At 37.8% G+C, this 14249-nt stretch overlaps 1 protein-coding gene across 1 annotated transcript; it reads right to left on the bottom strand.

Moving 5' to 3' along the window:
• Window positions 1–591: 591 nt before the first annotated feature.
• TRIM58 (tripartite motif containing 58) lies at window positions 592–14249 on the bottom strand. Its single transcript, XM_065919441.1, has 6 exons — window positions 13827–14249; window positions 9682–9777; window positions 7669–7899; window positions 5766–5788; window positions 5569–5669; window positions 592–1181 (listed from the first exon to the last, which is right to left on the bottom strand). The coding sequence occupies exons 1-6, from the start codon at window positions 14247–14249 to the stop codon at window positions 592–594; spliced, it is 1464 nt and encodes a 487-aa protein (XP_065775513.1).

Raw genomic sequence — 14249 nt, 5'->3', positions numbered from 1 at the left:
CTAGAAGAAAATGGAGGTTAAATGATGAGATATAAAGCAAAAAAAAAAAAAAAAAGAAAGAAGCAGTAAAGAGAAAAGAGAGGGAGACAGAGACAGAAAGAAGCAGAGCCCAGAGGGAGAAAAAGAGGAGAGAGAGCAAGAAGAGAGGAAACAATTAGGGATCTGACATTAGAACAATATTGGACTGTTTTGAACCACTTTAGGAATTGCTATTTCTAATTCTTAATATGTGGAAGACTTGGAATGAAGAGATATTAAAAGGAATGAGACATTAAAATAAATATATAGATATCTTTGTTTAATACAACGTCCATTCATTTGAAGAAAATCTCATCAAAAAAGTATGTGGAGCTATTTGGGAAAACAGTGATAAGATTGCTCCATTTCTAAAATTACTATACAATCCTTATCCAAACACATATAATATATACTTTCCCTTTTGTTCCTATGGGAAAATTTCCATAGTGACAAGGAGTAAACAGCTGACCTAAATGGGGACATCTGTTGAGCCTTCTTATATGTATATACTATATGCTCTGTTCTATTGGAGAAGATTTTGCTAGGCTTGGGGTATATCTCAGCAACAGAATCTTAGGAAGAATCATCTCTGATACTAGAGGCAGAGTCAAAATGACTCCCGGATGCCCAATTTTCTAACTCCACATCTGTCATAGGTGGTAAGACAAGAGGTGTTGTGTCACAGATGAAAAAATAAGGTCGAAGAAAACCAGAGAACAGGTGGTTGAACGTGTAGATAAAAGACCCACTTGTGATGTTGTAAAAGGAGATTTCCCCTGCTTCATAGTCCAAGAAAATCCCAATGCAGCGAGGCCGTTCCAGGTGGAGGAGAGGAACTGATGGGGAGGCAAGGACCATGTACTCACTTCCCTTCAGCAGCCACATGGCCCAGACCCCATTCTCTGGGGATGGTGTGATTTCCCCCTTTCTTGACACTGTGTCTTGACAGACACCCAAGCCCCATTCTGCTCTTTCTCCCACCTTGACTTCCCAGTAATGCCTCCCTGATGAGAAGTTCTGCAAACCCAGGATACAGGGCCATGTGTCAAATCGCTCAGGGTTGTTGGGGACATCCCTCCACAGTTCTCCATCCTGCACACTGCGCAGGTCAGCAGTCAAGAGGAGGCTAGGATGTGCGGTGGCAGGATCCAATTTTATGTCAACTGTGGAAATAATTTTGTGGAACATGTAAAAGAACAGAAAAGACTGGTGAAAACTTAAGAACCATGATATTGATGACTGTCACACTATACTTTACTCTCCCTCTAATAACTCATGGAGATAAAAATTAAGTATTTCATCTTGCAGATACTTTATTGAGTTTGAGTATATTCCTCTCTCTGCATAATCCAGGACTAATTACTGCCTCAATTAAACCATAAACATTGATGATAGGACAAACCAAGTTCATAACCATTTAGATCCCTTTTATCTTGGGTACTCTTTGGAAGATCTGCATTTAGAATAAAATTTATAACTCCCTTGGGATTTTTTTTTTCTTTCCAAAGCCTATAGAAAAACTTCACTGGTCTAAAACACACCACTTTCAAAGTTATGTTACTATGGTAGGAAGAATTCTAAGACAAACTTCATGACCTTCAGACCCAGGATGCTTTCTCATGATTCTGTTATATTATGTGACAAGTGGGAGATTATATGAGTGGGTTCTAATCTAATCACCCTTTAAAATCAGAGAGAGTTCTTTGGTTATTGGTCTGGTGGCAGAAGGAAAAATCAGGGAAATTTGCATTTGATATGTCATTGCCGCCTTTGAAGATGGAGTGGGCCACAGTGGAGGAGAAGGGTGAGGAACCTCCAACTGATAATCAACAAGGAGATGGGGACATCAGTCCTCCAACTGCAAGGAATTGCTTCATATCAACAGACCGAATAAGCTTGCAAGTGGACCTTTCTCTTGACCCCTTAGAGATGTCCAGTCTGGTCAACACCTTGATTTTGATCTTATAAAACCTTAAGCAGAGAAACCAGCTGATCCCACAAGATTATCAGATCTGAAGAATGGATGTAAATGAATGTGATCTTAAGTAGCTAAGTGTGTGGTAATTTGCTATGCAGCAAACAAAACTACTGAAAAGTACTATTAATACCCATACTGTGGAGTCACAGTATATTGATATGACATTTTATTTGTACATATAATTAAAAATACATCTACTAATGAAACGACCTCAGTGAAGCAAGGAGGTTTTATAAAATTCATGTCTTTTTTTTTTTTGGTCAACACTCAAAAGTAGTAAATTTTATTTCATTAATTTAAAAACAAAAACAAATTTCATAATTAATCATGTTTTAGTTTTAATATAATAGCAAATATTAATATGATGACTCTTATTCTTATTTGTCTCCAAAACACTTCTAGTTATCTTTTATTTCTAATCAAACCTAAGTGGGTACATCATCTATGCTATCACATGGAACCAGCCTCAAGATTGATATTATCTTTCTCACATTATAGATAAGCAGGATGAGCCCAAGGGATTATGTGATTTTCCCAAACTCTAGAGGTCATAAATAACAGGAACTGAAAACTGGGTCTCCATGATGTTGTGGTAGACTTATTTAACAGATGTCATGTCTTCAAACATCATTCCCACATCAAGAAAATAAATCTGTGAAAAGGTTGTGAATACATCTATTTCTAATTCTTCTCCCTACCTCTTCTTAAACTCTTAAAATTTCTTAAACTATCACCAAGATAGAATAATACCCTAACCAAACTGCACCTTCTTCCCAGTGTCCCATGCATGATCAGTCCTTAAAGTTCACCTTAAATGACTTTTCTATAGCACTCAACACTGTTGAGGATCCTTTTGTCCCAGAAAACATTTCTCTCTCCCAAAGACACCAGTTATCACTCTTTTACTCCCTTTCTGCTGATCACCCCTTCTTGGTCTCCTCTACTGTCTTCTCTTCTCCTCCTCCATCATTGCTATTGGAGAAACCAATGGTCTCATGATTGGGACCTCTTGTCTCTCTCTCAGATCACTTCTCATTTGTTCTTGGGTTGGCAGGTATATTGCTTTCATTAAATTCCATTCATATGCTTTACTAATTCCAAATACTTTTAGCCTAGACTTTTCTCCTGGAACTCCATATTTCTAAATTCATCTGCCTACCCAATATCAGCATTTGGATATTTAATATCCATCAAAACATTGATGTGTCTAAAACCCAAGTCTTTTTTTCTACCTTGCCTGCAGCTTTACCTGTCAATGTAAACAATAATTTCATTATGTCAATTTAGGAGATTTTAATTTTGGAATTACTCACAACTTTTCTCCCTCTCTGACCCCTCATATCTAATCCAACAGCAGATCTTGCCAGTTCTGCTTTCAAAATATCAATATAGCAAGATCTTGTCTTTTTCTCTGTACCTCCAGTACGACTTCCCTAGTCCAAAAGAAAATAGTCTCTAATTGAGTTATCACAAAGACTCCTAACTGGCTTTTCCACATCAAGCCTTGAGCCTCTGTAATTTATTCTCAATAAACCACACAGAGTGATCTTCATGAAACATTAGTACAATCATGCTATTCCTCCATTTATAACTGATGCCCCATTTCACTTCTTCTCACAGAGGCCTTCCTTTTGGGTACTATGCTACCTGGACTTTGCTTGACCTCTACAGTTCTCCTGTTACTCACTCCACAATAGCCACACAGACCTCCTCATAGCTCCTAGAATGCATCTTCCATATTTTAAGCTCAGGTCTTAGAACTCATTTCTGTTGCCTGAAATCCTTTCCTCTGGATCAGATATTTGCTGTGTTTTCCTCTATGAATGAAGTCTTCTTTGATCATCAAAAACTCCAGATTAGATGTGCTAACTCAAGAACTTCTGGCCACGCTTATTTATTTATTTTTTCAATATTCTGTTTCATTTTCTAACATTTTGTGTATTTTCCATAATTTAAGCAAAAATTTATAATACGAAGCTCCAGATCTGTAACATATTTGATGTTATTGTTCAGTTTTATATTCTAATGCTTAGAAGAGTGACTGGCATAAAATAGACAATATTTGTGGAACTGACCAGTTAATTAATCCAATAAAAGTAAATGGGAATATAAAGACACTGATTATGAGAGTGTAATAACTTGCAACATTTCATGCAGTTAAGTGAAAGTTGCTCAGTCATGTCTAACTCTTTGGGATTCTCTAGGCCAGAATATTGGAGTGGGTAGCCTTTTCCTTCTCCAGGGGATCTTCCTGACCCAGGGATTGAACCGAGGTCTCCTGCATTGCAGGCAGATTCTTTACCAACTGAACCACAAGGGTAGCCCAAGAATACTGGAAAGGGTAGCCTATCCCTTCTCCAGTGAATCTTCCTGACCCAGGAATTGAGCCAGAGTCTCCTGCATTGCAGGCAGATTCTTTACCAACTGAGCTATCAAGGAATATCAATCTGCCTGTAAGATCAAGGATTAATCACTGAACAGGATTGATAAGATGGGTTTTCTTATCATGGGACAAAGCAGTTTCCTTCTAAGTAATAAACCCACTATTAAGTCATAGTCTATTTTCATTATTTGGCATAAATTTAATTAAAAAAAATTAAAAACATTGAATCTATATTGTTTTAAAAAGCAACATACTAAGACCCAACAAACTAATTATTACACTACAGCTATTCCCTCTTAAATGTAATTAACTGAATGTGTTTGGCTTTATTGACTATCTAATATAAGAAATGGCTGGATGGCATCACCGACTCGATGGACATGAGTTTGAGTAAACTCCGGGGGTTGGTGATGGACAGGGAGACCTGGAGTGCTGTGATTCATGGGGTCGCAAAAAGTCAGACACGACTGAGTGACTGAACTGAACTGAGCTGAATTTAAGAAATTCATCAAACTGCAGGATAACAAAATAATCCAAATTTTATATTATCTGATACACTGCAATGTTTTCATATATTGAAGTTTTTTTTCTCTGCTTTCAAATATGTTTCATTTTGTCCTCTAAAAAGACAATTTTTTAGCATTTTATAAAAAAGGAAATAGACATAGAGTGGAACTAATATTGCTTATGTCACAGATAATATCACTTTCAGACTCACTATTCTAACCAAATGTAGCTTATATGGGTGTCAGTTACTCTGATATTCCTTAGGGCTATTCACAAATATCCCAATACTCTTAAAAAAAAAAAATCTGAGCCCAGTGCTCTCTCCCTTCCCCCCTTGTAGTTTGACAAGACCATGTGATGCACCTTCATCAATAATATCTTCAGGAAAGCTATGTGTGCCCCTTAGGTGGTGCATGATTCACCATGACTTTGCTCAGTTCTGTGCCTATCAGCAACAGGAAGGAGGTGGGGCTCTGTCTGCATGGAGTGAGATTATGTGAAATTAAAGCCTCCACAATCCAGTAATCAACCAATAACATGATCTTAAAATAAAACTTTGCTGATTTTAGCCACTAAACTTTGGGTTCTGTTTGTTACTGTAGCCTAACTGTTACAGTAACAAATTGCAATAACAGCCAAATTCCAGGAGTCATAGTTCCACAAGGTCTAAAATGCAGCTTACCTTGGAACTTCCTCAGCATTTCTCTCATGCCAGGGATGCGACACATTGTCCTCAGCTCCATAGTGATGGACTCGGGTTCCAGGCGTGTGACATTTTTACTTCTGAGAAGAGCACAAAACCTGCAGTTTTCATTAGGGTTATCCACCAACCTCCCCAGACTCTCCCAAACCATTCTCTGATTCAGGAAGTAAACATACCGGCTCAAGGCTCCTCCCACACCCTGAAAATGAAGAGAAACACAAGTAGGTGTGAGTTAGACCTCTGAACTGCTTTTGACAGACTGGGGACACACCAGGAACATCTCTTTAAGAATTATTGAAAATCATTAACTATTGATGTAAAACTATAAGAGATATGATTCCCTCTTTAAAAAAATCTAAAACAGACTGTTATTGAGTTTTCTCATCAATTTAAAATAATATAATCAGTTTGCCTCTATTAAAACAAAATCAGACCACACAAACTTTAGGTTAATTCCGATAATATCTATTGGTTTAACTATTTTCTGAATTGATAATTCTGATAATTGGGTGTTTTCATGAAGAGTTATATTCTGTGAACAGAATTAAGGTAAAAATAGATTCTAAATATCTGCAGAATTTATTTGAGAATTAGTGAAAGGTATAGACATAAAATGATGATCTCAGTGTCCTTGTAAGAAAATCCTAACTTCCTTATCCTCTGGACCAACATACTTTGTCTAAGTTATCTAAGTAGAAAAAAACAGAAGTCATTAAAATTCAGTCTATGTCAAAGTAGATTATTAAACAAACCACCTGCACTGTATTTCCCCTATCCTTCTAAAAAATGAGCACCAGTCAGATTAATTTTAACAGGGCATAAAAACAGGGAAATGATCAGCTTTATATTTCATCAGAACAACAGGTCTTATTTTGGGCCATTAAAGGTGAAATGTTGTTTACTGGTACTGAGGAAGAAAGGGAGAAATGAGTATAAAAATGAAAGCAAATTATTTGAGGATATAGTCTCCCTAAGACTTGTGTTATATTTTAACATTTATTCAGTGCTAATAAATAAGTTCAAATATGCAGTATTCTGAGATACAGTGAGATGTGACAATGAATATTATTGAAAATGCCAAAGTTCTTATGTTTATTGTTTGAAATTTTGAAAATGTATTCCTTTGGGACAGTTTGCTTAGTAGGAAGTAGGCATAGCAGTAATAAGAAAAACAATAATAACAACAAGTTTTACTGATGCATAAATATACTGAAGAAAATGGGACAGATTTAATATAAAAGTTTTGCAATGCATTTACTTAATCACCCCTCCTCTGTGACCAGTGCTATTTAATCACAGAACTTGTATGAAGATAGAAATTACTTATTTCAGACATTCCTAAATGAGTCATTGGGATTGAAACACAATGAAGCGTGCCCAGAAAATTTCTATTGCAGTGAGTTCTAGCATGAGAGCAAGCATCCACCAACAATGATGACTTTCTCAATTCACTTGGGATTTAATGCCTTTAAGGAGGATTATTAGTTATTTGTCTGTCTGCTCTATAATCTCAAGTATATTGTGGGCAAGCTGTATGGAGCCAAATTAATTCCTCTCCGCCATGCCTGGAATGGGCATGCACTATGGGCTAGAACATTAGCATTTGCCTTGAAAATTAACATGCCGATTTCAATGTGGAAAATTTTAAATATTACTCATATGTTTGACTATTGACATTAAAATGGGTTAACAAGACTTTTTGGATTGGCCATGACTGAAATACAGCAATGTCATCATTGACCCATTATGAGGTTTTTATAAAATGTTTTCCAGGCAACATAGTATAGATAGTCTGTTTTCTGTTTAATCATATGTAAATCATTAACTTTAATTTTGAAAATATTTAAGGTTTTGTCTTTAGTATGAACTATTATGTATGATTCTCTAGGGTGCCTTCAGATTCTGATGTTGCGGATTGAGGATTTCTAATAAAGCAATTTTTAATTGCTTTCCAAGGAAATTCTAGGGTGATCCTGTCCTAAAGAGCAAAACTGCTTAAGGAGTTATCTCTGAAAGCTGCCGTCTGTCCCCTTGGTCTCAGGTGTGCCCGTCCTTCTTCTCCCAGGCACCCAGCCTCACCTCCAGCAGACCCAGGGCTGGTCGCTGGCACCTCTCCTCCAGCTCCTCTGCCAGCTCCTTCAGGGCCCTGCTCTGCTGAACCAGCCGGTTCTTGCTTTCCCGCAGCTTCTGCAGCGTGGCTCGCTCCTCCTCCTCCAGTCTTCTAAGCTGCAGTTGCTCCTCCAGGGCTAGGAAGCCACGATACTTTTCAAACTCCGACCTGAAGCGTTGCCTCTGCATTTCCACTTTTTCCTGGAGTGACAGTACAACAAATCATCAGCAACTGGGGCAGAGTGTTTGGGATACGGGCAGGGGGATGGGGGGCCCTTCCCTGGAGGCTCAGATGGTAAAGCATCTTCCTGGAGTGCAAGAGACCTAGGTTCAATCCCTGGGTCGGGAAGATGCCCTGAAGTGGTATGGCAACCCACTCCAGTATTCCTGTCTGAAGAATTCCTTGGACAGAGGAGCCTGGTGGGCTACAGTCCATAGTGCTGCAATGGGTCAGATATGACTGAAGCGACCTAACACACACACACGCGGGCTATGACATAGTGAAAAGGGGCTTAGTTGCAATTCGTTGTTCTCTCACATCACCCTTTAAAATACTTCAATTACACCTATAGATATAGAAGGGCTAAGGGTTTCCATAGAATTTAGAATTTATTTTATTAAACCCATGCTTGTTGCATGTTGGCTCACATGGATACATTTTTAAAGGTAAAAATCATGAAAGTTGACTTGACTTAGAACAAGGTTCTTGGAAACATCTCTACTTTAAGAATAATCAGTAGAGGGTTCAAAACATGCATGAAACCAAATCTCAGATATAGAGTTCCTGATTTCATAAATTTGTGGTCAGGTCAGGATTAAAAAAAAATTGACTTGGATTACTTACTTTAAAAAAATTATTAATAAATGCCACTATTAATTAACTTTACATATGATATACATAACTATGGGAAAAAGTAAGACATCACAGGAGAAAAATATAGTAAAAGCCCTTATGAAAATATCTGCCAGAGGATAGAATACAAGTCAAGATTTTCAAGAAAAGAAAGAAAGAATTAGAAAATTATAGAGAATAATCAGAGAAAAAGGGTTCCTTGGAAAAGACAGAGAACTATTCAGAAATAGAGTCTATATATATATTGTAAAACATAATATAAAAATATAAACACCTGTGTCATTTCTATATACAGTTTCTCAGTATTGATCCTATTGATATTTTACCAGGTGATTTTTTTGTTGTGATTTTTTTTTGGGGGGTGGGGACTGTCCTTTGTATTTTAGGGTATTTAGCAGCATTTCTCGCCTTTACATATGAGATGCTAGTAAGGCATCCCAGTTGTGACAACCAAAAATATCTACTGATATTGCAAAATATCTCTTGGAAGGCAACATTGGTTCAGGTTCAGAATCACTTTGTGTATGTGTGTGTGTGTATGTGTGTGTGTGTGTGTGTGTGTGTATAAATAGGTAAAGGAAAAAAGAGCTGATAATGGCAGAAATATATCAACATATTGACTGACAAAAGACATATATATATATATATCAATATATGGACTGAAAAAAGAAAATTCAGATTATTTTTTATATGTAAGATGATGACTATCAGCCTGTATTTCATATATATATACATATATATATATGTGCTGTGAAATAGTAAAAATTTCATTCATCCAACAAATACATATTTTTTAAACTAGTAGTGACAGTACAACTCTGTTCTAAGTGATGCAGTCAGTGAAGATCAGTAAGTAAGATCAAGCGAGTTAGTAAGATCAAGATGAGTGAAGTCTTTTTTTATAATTTGGATTGGGGATAGTATTACAGACATTAGAAAGAACACAATTGTACGAAAATAATCTGAGGGGATGAGATGGTCCAGGATGATGCTGAGATCAGTTTTTCTTCAGTACCCAGGTAAATGGAACAAAAGTGCCAGAATAGGGAAGATGGTGGAAGAATGACTTAATACTCCAAATAAGGATCCTTCAGATAGGTTAGTCACCCAAAGCCCCAATATTCTCTTACCTTCCAAATAACAGTTTTCCTCCCCACATTGGCCTCCTGAGTCGAAGCTTCCTCCAGCTCTTTCTTGACAAGCTCCTGTGCCACCTGGAGCTTTATCTGTTTGGGAAGATACGCTGCAGCCATTAAGGATACTCTCATATAGTACTTAAACTGACCAAGCACAGGAAGAAATACAAAGATCAGCTATAAGGGGCAGTAGAAATCATACAAAAATGTTCGACCTCATTAATATTAATGACTGCTAAACATGGATATGTTTTAAATGTTAATGCCAGATATAATAAAAGATGTATCTAAAAAGTGTGCTCATTGTATTATAAATAGCAAAACAGTAAGTAACCAAAATAGGACAGTTAAAAATAGGGCAGTGAGGAAAAAATTAATTCATTCACTGGAAAGAATTAAAACAAGGTGCTGTAGAATTTTTAATGGCAAGAAATACAATTACAAAGAAAATTAAAATAACCGTATTTTATGTAACCTGACACCACTTTTTAAAACTAAAAGTTCTTATAATAAATATATAAAAATTAGGCAGAGACCAGTGAAAATATATTCAAAAAACAAAATCTCATCTACTATGCTTGGCTGAAAAGGTGAAGCTATTCCTTTTATCTATGTATTTCAACTTCTTAAAGTTATTCATTACTTTATAACCAGAAGTGTATTTCTTATTATTTTACATAAGAAATCTTGTAAGTTAGCATTTATTATATGAAAATGAAATACAGAAAGTCATAAATCTTATAAGGGAGAGAAAAATAATTTAAGGAAAACTAAATCTCTTTTCAGCCCTAGGACTCCTGCTAGAGGTAAGCACATATATTTTATTTACAGAGAACACACACAAAGATAGACACATATACACATTTTAAAAGTCTTCCTAAAGTCATTCAATAAGTCTCAGGAAAAAATAAAAACAAACAAAAATTTAAATTCTTCCCACAGTCATTCAACAAGTCCCACACACCAGTCTTTTTTTCCTTTTTTTTCTTTTTTTTTTTAATGATAACATTCTAAGGTAGAACAGATAAAATAGGAGTAGAAACCAACGAGGCATTTAATAAGATGAAGAAAATGGCATTTATTTTTAGAATCTGGAAGGACTAGAACACTCCAACACTTACAGACAAAAAAATTTGTAAGCAAAAGCAAAGAGGTAGAAAGTTGTGTCACATTTGGGGACAACAGTGATTAGGCTAGTTTTGCTGAATCTAAAGATTAACGGTTAAGGCAAGAGTTACAGTAAGAGCACTTAGGGTCCTAAAAGTGATTGACAGGCTAAGGAGTTTGGAAGATATTTATTTGATATTTAGTTGAAGGACTGCTGAAATAGAGAAAACTTCCTTAGAATACATTATCCATGCACTGTATGGTACCCTCTGGATTAAAGAAAAAAGGCAGGAATATACTCTAGAAGTCTAGTTAAGAAATAGTTAGCATCTGAATTTTGCAGAAGACCAAAATCAAGAAGAAAACCTAAAAGAGATATTTCTAGGTAGGTTCAGAGGGTACTTGAGGGGAAAAAAATCACAACCTTGATTTAAAACAAAGCTAAAATAATAATTATATTATTAGTTATTCTAAGTTAAAATGTATGATATAAATATACAAAATTATTATAGGCTCTATATGATTAACAATTTATTAAATTAATTTATTGTTATTTTATAAAGTTAATATCTTCACTTTATTTTCATTGTGATAGTACTTCAGGTAAGGTCAGTAGATTAAAGATGACTTTAACTCTCTTTGTGCAAGCAGCTGTTCCAGATATTGGGAATTTAAATGTGTTCTGAATATGTCTAGAAACTTCTGATGAGCACCAGTAGGAAGAATCTTATTCACAGACTTTCATGGATGCCACTTTTGTGAGCCAGATACTCCAATATTAGTCACCTTTTCATTGAGAATGCTCACATCGTAAGTCCAGAAATATGTGTTGAATAGAGAGGAATCTGCTTAACCACTGGATTCCCACTTCAGAGTAACATGTATTGGCAGCTTTAAAGGGGATCAGAGGCTTGTGCCCAACCAGACACCATTCATAGCAAACATTCAAACATGAAGGTGGCATAATGCAGCCTTATATTCATTGCAGCAGTATTTACAGTAGCCAAGACATGGACTTCCCTGGAGGCTCAGACAGTAAAGTGTCTGCCTACAATGAGGGAGACCCGGATTCAATCCTTGGGTTGGGAAGATCTCCTGGAGAAGGAAATGGCAATCCACTCGAGTATTCTTGCCTGGAAAACCCCAAGGACGGAAGAGCCTGGAAGGCTACAGTCCGTAGGATCGCAGAGTCGGACACGACTGAGCGACTTCACTAAAATGAAGGACACATTCATTAGGACACAGCCTAAATGTCCATTGATGAATGAATGGATAAAGAAGATGTGCAAATATATATATATAGAGAGAGAGGGGAATATTTTTGTTGTTGATGTTGTTTAGTCACTAAGTTGTGTCTGACTCTTTTGTGACCCCATGGAGTGTAGACTACCAGGCTCCTCTGTCTGGGAAATTTCCCAGGCAAGAATACTGGAGTGGGTTGCCATTTCCTTCTCCAGGGTATCTTTCCAACCCAGGAATGAAGCCTGTTTCTCATGGATTGGCAGGTGGGTTCTTTACCACTGAGCCAAACGGGGAGCCCACTATGGAAAATTACTCTGGCTTAAAAAGAATGAAACAAAGTCATTTATAGTAGCATGGATGGACCTAGAGATTATCATACTAAGTAAAGTAAGTCATACTGAGAAAAATAAATGTCATATAACATCACTTATGTGGGCTCCCCTAGTGGTCAGCAGTAAAGAATTTGCCTGCCATGCAGGGGACATAAGAGACACAAGTTTAATCCCTGGGTTGGGAAGATCCCCTGGAGGAGGGCATGGCAACCCACTCCAGTATTCTTGCCTAGAGAATCCAAGCGACAGAGGAACCTGGCCGACTACAGTCCATAGGGTCACAAAGAGTAAGACATGACTAACGTGACTTAGCACACACACACCCACACACATGGCTTACATGTGTAATCTGAAAAAAATGATACAAATGAAAGTATTTACAAAACAGAAATAGACTCACAGATTTCAAACACAAATTTAAGATTATCAAAATGCAAAGGTGAGAGGGAGGAATAAATTAGGAGTTTAGGATTAACATATATATACTACTATATATATACATATAAAATAGATTATCAACTATATATAAAGTAGATTATCAACAAGGACCTACTGTATAGCACTGAAAACTCTACTCAATATTTTGAAATAACATATATGGGAAAAGATTTTAAAAGAGAATGGATACATGTATATTTATAACTGAATGACTTTGCTGTATATCTGAAATGAACACAATGCTGTAAATCAACTATATAGCAATAGAAAATAAAAATGAAAAAATTAAGATTGTTTTGATGGCAATATTAATTAACTTGGGCTCCCTAAGTGACTCAGTGGTACAGAATCCTCCTGCTAAGCACAAGACTTGGGTTTGATCCCTGGTTTCAGAAGATCCCCTGGAGAAGGAAATGGCATCCTACTCCAGTATTTTTGCCTGGGAAGTCCCATGGGCAGAGAAGCCTGGCAAGCTACAGTCCATGGGGTTGCAAAGAGCTGGACACAATTTAGTTACTAAACAACAGTAGCAGTAGCATTAATTAATATAAATGCTATGCAAAAGCAAAATAGTATACAAATTTAGTTATTAGGAAGTGTTTCCGATAGCAGTTGTACACTTGTAACTAAGAGGCAATTAGACAACATAGCCTTCTACACCAGGGAGCTCTAGTTGTGGAACTCAGATTACCTACATCAGGAAAATTAAGATCAGCATGAAATGAAATGACCAGGGAGAGTTTCATGGCGGAGAAGATCAGTTTAAAATAACAGTATGTTTGAGCTCCTGAATAGGAATCCCAGAAGATGGGGTTTCCATGGAGCAAAGGCATACAGATCCCAAGGTGAATGTAAGCCAGGAGGGTGGTTGGTGTGGCGGGCGCTGCTCATTCAGAGCAGGGGGTGTCTTCTGGCTCTGGCTCTGGCAAGGGGTTTTTAACACTTCTGACTCGGTCAGTGTCTTCCATTACAGGCCGGCATTTCCCGCTCAGGAGTCACGGCCTTCCAGTTGCCCCTCACCTGGTAGCACCTGGCGGCCTCCTGCAGCGATGTCGTGTGGTGGCTCCTGTGATCTGGGGTGGTGTCACAGACCCAGCACAGCACCTCCTGGTCCTCCTCGCAGAAGCGGGTCAGCTCCTCGCCGTGCCGCACACACAAGCGCGCCCCCGAAGGCTCCGCGCCCAGCCCCAGCTGCCGCACGCTGTCCACCAGGCTGGCCAGCTGCCGGTTGGGCCGGAAGCTTTCCAGCCTGAAGGGCCCCCGACACTGCGGACAGGCATAGAGGCCGCCCTGTGCGCTGTCGGACTTCTCGCAGAACTCGGAGATGCATCTGAGGCAGAAACTGTGGCCGCAGTCCACGCTGACGGGATTCTGCAGGAAATCCAGGCACACTGGGCATCGGGCCTCCTCGCAGAGCCGCTCCCCAGGGGACCCCGAGGCCAT

This window comes from Muntiacus reevesi, chromosome 1 (assembly GCF_963930625.1).
Source record: "Muntiacus reevesi chromosome 1, mMunRee1.1, whole genome shotgun sequence".
Taxonomy (NCBI): domain Eukaryota; kingdom Metazoa; phylum Chordata; class Mammalia; order Artiodactyla; family Cervidae; genus Muntiacus; species Muntiacus reevesi.
This window is presented reverse-complemented; position numbering and strand designations above follow the sequence as displayed.

Excerpts from the sequence above, each read along its gene's own strand:
- TRIM58 (XM_065919441.1), bottom strand. The coding sequence starts at position 14,249 with ATGGCCTCGGGGTCCCCTGGGGAGCGGCTCTGCGAGGAGGCCCGATGC. Across the intron at positions 7,900-9,681 it reads GGAAAACTGTTATTTGGAAG|GAAAAAGTGGAAATGCAGAG; the intron begins GTAAGAGAATAT and ends CTGTCACTCCAG. Across the intron at positions 5,789-7,668 it reads CAGCCCTGGGTCTGCTGGAG|GGTGTGGGAGGAGCCTTGAG; the intron begins GTGAGGCTGGGT and ends CTTCATTTTCAG.